At 27.7% G+C, this 11,652-nt stretch overlaps 1 protein-coding gene across 3 annotated transcripts; it reads right to left on the bottom strand.

The window, feature by feature from the left end:
• Positions 1–423: 423 nt before the first annotated feature.
• On the bottom strand, positions 424–10,825 carry LOC115033059 (glutamyl aminopeptidase-like). Of its 3 annotated transcripts, none has more exons than XM_029489547.1 (16): positions 10,461–10,825; positions 7,937–8,097; positions 6,916–7,443; positions 6,592–6,853; positions 5,324–5,494; positions 5,057–5,154; positions 4,856–4,990; positions 4,635–4,796; positions 4,323–4,545; positions 4,137–4,261; positions 3,868–4,071; positions 2,630–2,849; positions 2,411–2,540; positions 2,236–2,349; positions 2,023–2,131; positions 424–1,919 (listed from the first exon to the last, which is right to left on the bottom strand). In XM_029489547.1, the coding sequence occupies exons 2-16, from the start codon at positions 8,060–8,062 to the stop codon at positions 1,776–1,778; spliced, it is 2,751 nt and encodes a 916-aa protein (XP_029345407.1). In that variant the 5' UTR covers positions 8,063–8,097; positions 10,461–10,825; the 3' UTR covers positions 424–1,775. The 3 variants fall into 3 exon arrangements, with proteins under 3 accessions (XP_029345407.1, XP_029345406.1, XP_029345408.1); XM_029489546.1 differs by lacking the exon at positions 10,461–10,825 and adding an exon at positions 9,778–10,190; XM_029489548.1 differs by lacking the exons at positions 424–1,919; positions 2,023–2,131; positions 2,236–2,349; positions 10,461–10,825 and adding an exon at positions 9,778–10,194 and having other exon boundaries at positions 2,437–2,540; positions 2,650–2,849.
• Between the last annotated feature and the right edge of the window lie 827 nt (positions 10,826–11,652).

The following is an 11,652-nucleotide window of genomic DNA, read 5'->3' as shown; positions in this document are numbered from 1 at the left end:
CATATTTTTATTCTTGGATATCACAGCCGAAAAAAAATATATTCAAAATCACCTCGATCATTCTCTAATAAACTTGTTGATCAATCATAATCCGTTTTCGAAATTAAAATCTGTAAAAACCAAATACCTCCAGTTTTTTCTAGCTTATTGGTCTAAAAGTCACTTTTTTTCATCTGCTGCAGCCCCCTTAATATTAAATACGCAATGTTAAAATTAATCTAATTTCACTTTTTTAATCTTAATTCGAAATGCATTAAAAATTTTAAAAATGCCACACTATTTTCATAAATTAAATTAATTATAATACTATACGCAATAATGTTACCCTATCTCATAATTAATTTGTAATATGTGATAACCTAAACGTTGAACATAACAGATTACTTAAGATTAGAGAAGGTAAGAAGAACCCCGAATATCTCATTTAGGATACCACGTATACTGCACGTTAAAATATTTTTAATTTTGTAAATCAATTAGTCAACCTACAAAAATATTTTTAATATTACCTATATAATCATTGAAAAAAAAAATGTTGTATCAAATATAGCAGAATGTGTTCAGTGAGTGGTTTACGTAACGATGAAAACACTATAAAAGTCATATACGTTAAAATATTAATATTAATAATGGAATTTAAATATCATTAATTTACTAACAATATTATTATTATTACTACGATTAAAAATAGAAATAAAAATTCAAGTTTAACTATTATTACACACTAAAATAATAATAAATGAAATAAATATAATTTAACATGCAATAATGATTCTGTATCTAATTTTATATGTCTTTCATTATATTATCATTATTTTATATACAATATTATTATAAGGTAGAAAAAGTAATTGGAATCGTGAATATGTGATTTAGGAGTCCACATATTGCGTTGTACGTAAAAATATTTTAAATTCTGAGTGGGGTGATAAATATTTTGATATACCAATGATATGTGTTTTTTTATTTCCCAAATGAAATAACTTGTTCTAATCATTCATTAAATTTTTTTTTTTATATAATATAATGACTTGAAATATCGTATTTAGGATTTTTTCATGAGGGGAAGGGAGATGTATTTCTTTATAATCAAATTCATGGTTGCTGCATTAACTTCGTATAACGAAAATTTCACTGCACATTATTAATATATGTATTGCAATTTTATTGTTAAAACACAAATAATTAATAAGCGGAATAAACAACTAGTAACAATATATAAAAATTAAAATTAACATTGTAGTATAAAAAAATCCAGCTGCCCTATAAATTAAACTATTGATATTTCAAAATAAAATTTCAACAATAAAATTGCAATATATTAATAATGCACAGTGAAATTTTCGTTATACGAAGTATAATGCAGCAACCATAAATTGGATTATAGAGAAATACATCTCCCTTCCCCTCATGAAAAAATCCTAAATACGATATTTCAAGTCATTATATTATATAAAAAAAAAAAATTTAATGAATGATTAGAACAAGTTATTTCATTTGGGAAATAAAAAAACACATAATATCATTGGTATATCAAAATATTTATCACCCCACTCAGAATTTAAAATATTTTTACGTACAACACAATATGTGGCCTCCTAAATCACATATTCACGATTCCAATAACTTTTTCTAACCTATAATAATATTGTATATAAAATAATAATAATATAATGAAAGAAATATAAAATTAGATAAAGAATCATTATTGCACGTTAAATTATATTTATTTAATTTATTCAAATATTGACAGTCAAATTGATGAATTTTTAAAATTAGATGACATTAATAAACCAATTACTAATAACAGCTTCGTGTTTTTCTAACCATTTAATGTTATCAGATACGGATTCTAGTGCAATTTTTCGTTCGTCATCTTCATCTACAGGTACTGGATGTTTATCAAAAAATATGTTCATCTAAACAAATTAAAATGTGTATAAATATTAAGCATGTTAAAAAAACATTCGAGAAGTTGTTATCAACCAAAATTTAAATTGATTTAAAATAAATAATATTTACTTCTCCAATACGTGCTTGTGTATTGAAACGAGAACAAACTAAAGGAATGAGTCTTCTAAGTTGCCAATTATCACGAGAATAACGATCAACCAAGGACTTCCAATTATCCCTAACATATAACATAAGTATACATTAGATGACATTTTAAATTTTCCTATATTATCTATATTTTTAAAATATAATTATATACATATATAATCTACAGGTACCTACCTCAAAAAGTCCCATACGAATTGATTTCCAATAGAATTAAGGTTTATCTGTGATATGATTTTGAAATAATCTCGGGAACTAACATGGCTCTCATTTCTTGCAAGTTGCAATAGTCTAGAACAGAAAATAATATATTTTATTTTATATGAATACAATTATTAAGTGTACAGTTTACCTAGTTAATATTAATGTTTCTTTTGAGGCTGTCAATGCATCCCTAAGTTTTTCTTTTTCCTCAGGGTCTTGTTCATTTAAGAATATGTCCCACAATCTATTCCATTCACTATCATTTCCCATAGACATTCCTAAATATACGAAATACTTATTTATATTTTAAATACATTATGAATAAAGTACCGACGTTTTTAATAAATATACTTAAAATTCTATTCACCATAGTAATAAACTGTGTACCTAATATCTTTATGTGGTTGTATTTTATCATCCAAAAATCGTTTGAATAATTCATATGCTTTTGTGTGACATCTAGGTAAACCATATGAACATCCTAATTTGAAAATTACTGCTCGAAGCTTACGTTGTAATAAGTTTCGATCACTTGAATCGTTCCAAAAATCTTCTGTTATACTTTCCAATAAATGTTGTATATATCTCTTTAAAAAACAGTAAATATATTTATTTATGTTACGTCCAAATTCATAAATCTACCACGTATTTAGAAAAAAATTTAAATGTCTAAATATTTTTTCATTTTATAAATTAAAATTATAAAAAGTAACAAATATGGTATACATTTTTTTTTTTTTTTTATTAATCCACTATTGTATACAAAACTGTAACGTCATGCCATTTTTCAATTATGTTTTTTCAAAGATATTAATTTGGGGAAAAAATGTCAACCTATTTTATGGTATGAGCCTGTGTTGGGTAAATAACTTTTAAAAATAAATAGAATTACCTACATTACTTGTTACATTAAATATTTAATGATATTCGCATTAACCGACATAATTTTTATCAAGTTACTTTACTGTTTCATTTAAAATGTAGGGAGTTACAAATAACGTTATTTTTTTCAAGATTACTAAAAACACCATTTCATAACGACTAATAAGTAGTAGTACATTATTGTTAATGACCTAATATAATACAAGAACAAAGTTTAAAAGAATAAATTCCTAGGATCTTCAATACTATTGTTGATTATTATTTATTTTATAAGACTTTTAAAATCGTCAATACATTTCATTAATTTTTACTTTTTCTCAAATATCCTAGCCTCTAAATTTGGTCATATATTCTACATTCAAAACTTATTTTAATAACTTGGAAAATAACACGTTGCCCCATATAATTTACTTTCAAAAATTAATTTCGTTACAATTTTGTTAATTTAAATGAAATTTGATGAAAATACTACACCTATACTAGAAATGTAAATTCGTTACAGTAATTTGTGATTTGCGTTACGTTACTAACCAACATTGTTAAAATGTCAATTATAATAGTCAATGATTGACTTACATCACTGTATCACACTTCAATGTGATATCCGAATAGTTGCTGATCTCAAGTCATGAAATCATGATTTTATAAATTTAGCGTAAAAAAATCTTGTGTAAATAATGTTTTGTAACACCATTGTAATTATTAGTTTTTAAATAATCTTACTTCAAGATTTTTATGTGCCGGACGTTGATATAAATGTTCACTTAATGTCTGTAAGTTTGTATAAGCTACTTCCCACGGGACATAATGATGTTCCAAAGATAAATATTTTGTCGTGTTTAACGCAATGGCATATGGTAAGTAATTAGCTTTTGCCAAACTAAAGGCATCATAAAGAAGATTTGAACGGTCAGCCGCACTTAATGCCTTTGAATTGTACATTTTTTTAATTAAATAATGTGATTAATTGAAAATATTATTCAAATACATACATCAACATTTTTCTCTAATAAATTGTTAAGTAAACACCAATCTCTTTCAGAATAGTTTATGATGTAATATCCAACTTGTCTGTGATTTAGTTTTATCCATTCAGAATCAGGTATGTCAATAGTAACTTTAAAAATAAATATTTTAATTAATATTAATTAAGATATACAACGGACCATAATACTTACATGAATCCTCATCTTTGGATAACCAAATCTCATGTAATGTATTATTGGTTGAAGTGGTATAAGTGATTGGTATTTCCCATTTGTAATCATATGGAGATGGGTCAATTGAAGAATTAGTATTTGGGTCAGACAAAAATCTTTGCTGCTTTAAAGTAAGTTTAGTTCCATTCCGTATTGCCGATACTACCGGGAACCCTGCTTGACGTGTCCACGTGTCCATAACCTATTTTTATTTAAATAAATATATTTATGACATGGTAAATGTTAAATATTATAATATATTATATACGAACTAATAAGTCATTTTTTCACCTTTTTAACATTGACTGTATTTGGAGCCACCGTTTGTAATTCTGTCCATAAATCATCAGTTTCAGCATTGTTAAATGCAAAACGTTTTAAATATGCGCTCACACCAATTCTGAAGACTTCTTTACCCAATATTCCTTCTAACATTCGTAATACAGAAGAACCCTATGAAATCAAATTAATATTATAGAAAGATATAATAGATTGGGACCAAATAAACTCACCTTAGAATATGATATGCTATTAAACATAGTGGATATTCTTTGGAGTTTAGTAACATCTGGCACTATAGCTTGAGAATGAAGTTTACTATCTTCATCTTGTACAGAATGGAGACTATGAATTAGAAATGACGTGTCCTAATAAATTATTAAAAATAACAAAGAATAATTACTTACAAAAAAACAAATATAACAAATACATACAACATCCCAATCAGGGTGGACAACTTGCGAAGCTTTAAACTTCATGTAAGTGGCAAACCCTTCGTTAAGCCATAAGTCGTTCCACCATTTCATAGTAACTGAACAAATTCAATAAGGTGTATAATTATAGTATCTTATATAAGTTATATAATATTGAATGATAAAAATACAATATAATATTGGTACTTAACAAATTAAAACTAATATTACGAACTGAAAGTTGTTTATTTTTGAATTTTTAAATTTTAAATATTTATATTTACGTACCAAGATTTCCAAACCACATATGAGCCAATTCATGAGCAATAATAAAAGCGATTGCCTCTTGGTCATCAATAGAACTATTACTTTCATTATACAAAACTCTAGTTTCACGAAATGTCACAAGACCCCAATTTTCCATTGCTCCAGAAATAAAATCCGGGATTGGTATCAGATCTGAACAGTGAAATAAAGTATTAAATTGTTTATTTGCAAAGATGAAACGCGTTTATTTGATACAGACAATTCATTATTGCACTCGAATTAACCGGAACTCCTTACATCCCTAAAAACCAAACACCCGAAATCAATAACCCGAATGATTCTGTTTTTAAAACACCCGAATTAACCAAAACCAAGTCAAAACATAAGGTTTACCCGAAACCCGAATATTTTTTATAGAGTTGGATTCTGTAGTTTGTTGTCTGATAATAATAATAAATTAACTGGTACAATTTTACAATAAACTATAAGAAAATTTCAATAATTATTTTCTTGAAAATAAAATCCAATAAGATCATTAATTGATTCTGATTTCTAATCAAACTAAATCGCCTAATAATACTAAATTATTTCTTATATATAGAATATTATAGTCACAGTAAAACTGAACAACGTATTGACAGTCGTGACTGAAATACCAAATACTAATAACTAATAAGTAATAGTACATATAATTAATAGTAAATACCTTTACAGTATTATTTGCCAACCAACTTCCCAAGTGGTATTATTATAATGTAGTAACGAATATCGAAATTCGTGGCTATATTTACCATTTTTCAAAAAATCATAATTTATATTTTATTTTATTTCTCTACGTCTCCTATATGGTCTATTTTGAACATTTTAGTCACCTTATACCCTCAAGTAGTAGATAATATAATAAGTACCTAATTAATTTTCCATTGTCTTAGTTCTTGTTATTTCTTGCACATTCGTCATTCGTGTTAGGAATATCTATCTATTATAAAAAGCATAATAAATAATTTTTTTGGCTTGATAATTTTTTTTTGCTTGGGGGTGGGGGCTCAGCCTTCAAAAATTGTGTTTTTTCAAGATAAATGAACATTCGTATTAACCAGTATTAATCAGAATAATAACGGTTATGAAAACCTGAACGTTTGATTAAGTTTTTTATTCTGGTGGTTCAACACCCGAATTTATCCAGCACCCGAAACCCAACAAATGATTCAAGTGCTAAGCCCTGACTTTCATACACACACATTAATCATAGGTAGTCATTATATGATAAATTTGATTTGAATACATACCCAATTTTGGTAATTGGTATTGAATGCCAAAATAATTTACATAATAATTGATTGCCTTGATTCCTACTTGTTGAGCGTATTTCATATTTTCGGTTTGACCACTTTTGGCATAAACTGTCAACGGAAATCCTTGATCTGCTTTTACAGGTTCAAGTGATTGAAAATCACACACAATAAAACAAGCCAGATACGTAGACATTGGGACAGTGTTAGCAAAATGGACAGTTGTCAGTCCATTTGTAGGGACATTGATTTCTTCAGACTAAAACAAAATGTATTATTCAGTATTGTAAAATTTGAATCAAATAACATTTTTATATTCACCTCTTGGTTCATATTGGATAATGCTATATAGTTATTACCAGATGGTCGAGTTAAACTAATTTTAAATTTTGATTTCAATTGAGGCTCATCAAAGCATGGAAACGCTAACCGCGCATAAGTTGGTTCAAACTTTGAACTAGCAATATAATGTTGTTTGTGGCTCTTTGTATCATTATAACTGCTTCGATAAAATCCTAATGGTTTTTCTAATAAACTACCTTCAAACGATATTTGTAATTTGTATTCCCCAGCACTCAGTTCTTCATTAGGCACCACTACCAAAAAATCATTTTCTGGATATGAAAACGCTGTTACAGAACTGGAATTGAGTTTAGTTTCTGTGATATTCAATTCTTTTGAATGTAGCTTAATGTAACTTTGAGCAGTATCCAATATTATTGTTATATTAACTGAACCAACAAATGAACCTTGTTGAAGATTTGGGTACAAATTAATGAAGTACTGCTGTGGGCGAACGTACGGGGATAAGCGATGTGTAGATTCCCACGGTTTAATTGCCATTATACTCTAAACAATAAATTAACTAATTAATGCTTAAATACAAAAAATAAGTTTACAATTTTATTAGCTTACAATGTATTTTATTACTTTTAAAATAATAAAAATATATAATTTATTGTATGGAGGTATTTATTTATTTTTGATTGATTATTTGAATTTTTTTCATATATTTATTGGTTTGCCATTAACATCTTACGTATAACTATTTTGATTAGTAGAATAATATTGCATATTACTATACATCCTTTTAAAAATACATTTAAATAAAATAACTAATCTTTGGCATAGGCTGTCCGCCTCGAGGCACAGCTAGTAAATTATTTTATAATTATTTTGATTAGTTTTTTCTTTAGTGACTTCTTTTTTGGCGATCTCAAGAAAATTAACAAATGTTGATGATAACTACCACTTCTATAATATCGCGGATAATAATCACCGGTTGTTTTCACCTCTTCTCAGTAGATAGTTCATATTATTATATATTTCTCCAAACACTCACCGAATTGGTAATTTCTGAATGCTTTTCGTCTTCTGGAATCGTATCCATTCCGGCTGTGACAGCCGCAAAAAAAAGTACAATTACACATTTTATTACTGACGTCATATTTGATCCGATATAAAGCATATAATATTATATACAATATATGACGGTGGACATACCTGTGAACATGCATTTTAAAGTCCATCAAATCTTAAATGATATGAAATTTCTTAAGTTTTAATTATTTCTGCTAATAAGTGTTGTAATATGATAAGGTTGTCTTACAATAAAATGTATGCGTGGTGCATACTCCACACTTGTTTGTTTATATCATAGCAAAATAGGTAACATATAAATTATATGTTGCCTATTTTGCTTTTTTACCGAACTTTATGTCTACTCTAATCATATATTCATATAGTACTATAGTATATTGAGCAAGGTTATTTATAATACTATAAATTATTAGATTAATATATTTAATAATTATGCAATCAATAAGAATATAAATATATGATACATTGATATATATGATGATTTTTTAAGCATGTTAACCATATTTTTATGCTTAATAATTATACATATATTAAAATTCTGATTTTTGGAATTTTTAAATACCCGTGTAGATCATATTTTCGAACACTTAAGGATGATCCTAGGACAATACAAACTTCTGTTTTTAAAATAAGAACCCTGAGTTATATAACTTTGTGTATTAAGGATAATAATGATGAGAATATGTGTATCAATCAAATTATAAAAATTCGATATGTATAAATATAAATAATTTAAGAAACATTGGTGTTAATATTAGTAATATAAATTAATCAATACTATTATTGAATATCTAGAAAATTAAGTGGACTTTTTAACTGTATAAGAATTTTATATATTACTATATAATTTGGTATACGTATCAGCTCTTAATATTATTATTGTTATTATTGTATTGTAATTGAATTACACTGAAATAAATAAATATGTCTATGGCAGTGGTCAGTAGGTTAAGTAGATTTAAGGGCTTAAATGATTTGAAAATGTTAGTAATTACTAATGATCTATCAATATAAATAATTTGTAAAAATTATCCAAGTATATTGAATAATGAGTTTATTAAATAAAGTAGTTTAAGTAATTGAAATTAATTTCTAATCAATTTTTTATTTAATTTTAATCAAAGATCAAAGTCAAGGCCAAAGTATTTATAATGATGTATATTAAAATTGCCTACTCGCTAATGACCGATGGACACTCACCCGCCGACCTTTATAAATGATACTCATATTATATTACATATGTGCCTTGTGGCGTACATAAATATGCAACAGCCGTACCTATACTAAACTTAATAATTAATAGGTAGCTATCTAATAAAAACGTAATAACCTAACCTATATTGAGTATTTACCTAGGCTTATATCTATGGCTATTAAAGGGATCGGAAGCATAAGCATTAGTACGAGGGCCCGGATACAAAAAGCCTAAGTAACATCACTGAAGTAATATAATGAAAGAATAGTTGTATATGTATAGTGGTGTAGTATTGTAGTTGCAAATACTTTTTAAGTCCCTGATGCGTGTTGTGCAAAATGTGTATTTTGTGTAATTGTGTGTGTGCTTATAAACTATGAATAAAATGGTAATAAAGCGAATTTAAATAACACATGATGTTAGAATATAGAGGAATTCACAGCAATATTTAATGGAATAGCAATGATAATATATATATACAGCTCAACAGAATAAAAATATACTGTCGCAACTATTTGAGCTGTATGCTCGTATAAAAATATTGTAACATAGAAATTAAGAACTCCTGACTCGACCATATATCAAATAAATGACAATAAAAATCTTACAATTTGTGGTTCACAGAATAGCCAGCTGGTGTTATCCTATAGTAGAATAATAATAAAAATAATTATAGAAAAATACAGTCATTAGTGGTGATTCAGGCGCACTGTATACAAAATGGTTGTGATTCGCACACGAGCTATAATATAATAAGAAAACTAATTATCGTTGACCAATTAGAGCCATATGAAAAATTGAGTGAAATACAACAATATATTATGAAGCGACTCGCGCACTTATTAATGAAAAATACGACACATTTTTTACTATTTGACTAATTAAACAACATAATGAGATATTTTTTCACACGCCGGTACTCACGTACCGGTTACATACGGTATCGGACAAAAAAGATGTCTATATTATAATATATATGTATTCACACAGCAGGCGCAGCGTCGTGCGATAACGTATATGTAATCTAAATACTATTGTGTTACTCACAATATACAAAAATAAAACAATAAATAATAAAGGTGATTACTTGTGTGAGGTCAGCTATTCCTATCGTGTATGTGATGTGTGTGTGTGTGTGTGTGTGTGTGATAGGCCGAAAACAGATATTGCCCACTGACCCATATATTATAGGCATGGTTGGCGGGTGTAGGGGTGGATGGGTGGCAGTCATCGTTACATAATAATTATATATTATATGGGCCACAATAGATGGAACAATAATATTATTTACAATAACGCATTTTGCGACGGTCCCGAAAATTCTCTCTCCATTGAAAAATTATATTTTCTAAAGTCTTCATTTTCATACACAGGCAATCGACGGAACTCGAGGACTGGCCGGATCATTTCAGTATTCTTTGCCATTTTTATAGTTACCACCGTACGCGGAGCAGTCGTTGTTACATGGGCCACAATAGATGAAACAATAATTATTTACAATAACGTGTTTTGCGTCGATCCCGATCATTCTCGATAATCCGGATATTCTATAGGTACGATTTTTTTTTCGACTAGGAACATTCGAACATTATATACACTCTGTAACATATAACTATACTACTGTGTGTTATACTATTATAGCATAGTTCAGAGTGCATAATGATTGAGCTCCTCTAGCTGAAAAAAAAAAATTGTTAGGTTAGGTTATATAGACCATAATAATATGACCTATGTCAAGAACAACACAACACGCGGCGGACGAACCGCTTTGTCTGCTTCCACGTCAAAAGGTGCTTGGGTTTAGCCGCTGCAGCTTAGCTAACCGTATACCGGTTGCAATTTAGCTCCCCCTCGTCATTTTGAATTTTTTTTTTTATCGAAACTTATGTTATACTTAGTTGTCGATTTTACGTTTATACGCATGCGCGCAACACTACAATAATGCCACGCATGGCTAGCTGGAAGTTACCCTGTGACCAACTTGAGGAGGTGTTGCACAGCAAGTCGGGGGATATTTTCAATTTAATGATTGCAATTGCAATTTAAGAGATAACCGTTATCAATACGACTTAAGAGTACCGTACCAAAACAAATCGACTTTATTTTCTGTATTTTTCAACGTATTAAGTAAAAAATAACCATTTTTGACTTAATTTGTTTGTACCAAGCATCAAAGTTAATATTCATTTTCATATAATATAACATTTATGTATGTTATAGACTTATTAATTATGAAATGATGAGTAGCTTACAATGAAAAGATACAAGTATACAACTAGTATTAAAGTTTCTAGGCACAGTGAAAAATTTAGGTATGTATAATTATATTATATTATATTTGAAAAATTTTCCTACAATCAATTTTTTTTTCAATGACACTTCATAATCCGGAAATTTTACCGAATTTTATTAATATACATATCACAATTTTATTGTAAAAAAAAATACCTATAGGCTAAAATGAATAATATAAGGAATAATCA

This window comes from Acyrthosiphon pisum, chromosome A2 (genome assembly GCF_005508785.2).
Source record: "Acyrthosiphon pisum isolate AL4f chromosome A2, pea_aphid_22Mar2018_4r6ur, whole genome shotgun sequence".
In the NCBI taxonomy this organism is placed as follows: domain Eukaryota; kingdom Metazoa; phylum Arthropoda; class Insecta; order Hemiptera; family Aphididae; genus Acyrthosiphon; species Acyrthosiphon pisum.
This window is presented reverse-complemented; position numbering and strand designations above follow the sequence as displayed.

Bases quoted from the DNA above. Each gene is read 5' to 3' on its own strand.
- LOC115033059 (XM_029489547.1), bottom strand. From the start codon at position 8,062: ATGCTTTATATCGGATCAAATATGACGTCAGTAATAAAATGTGTAATT. The intron at 4,797-4,855 runs GTGAGTTTATTT...TTGATTTCATAG, and splicing joins ATAGCATATCATATTCTAAG to GGTTCTTCTGTATTACGAAT. The intron at 4,262-4,322 runs GTAAGTATTATG...TTATTTTTAAAG, and splicing joins ATCCAAAGATGAGGATTCAT to TTACTATTGACATACCTGAT.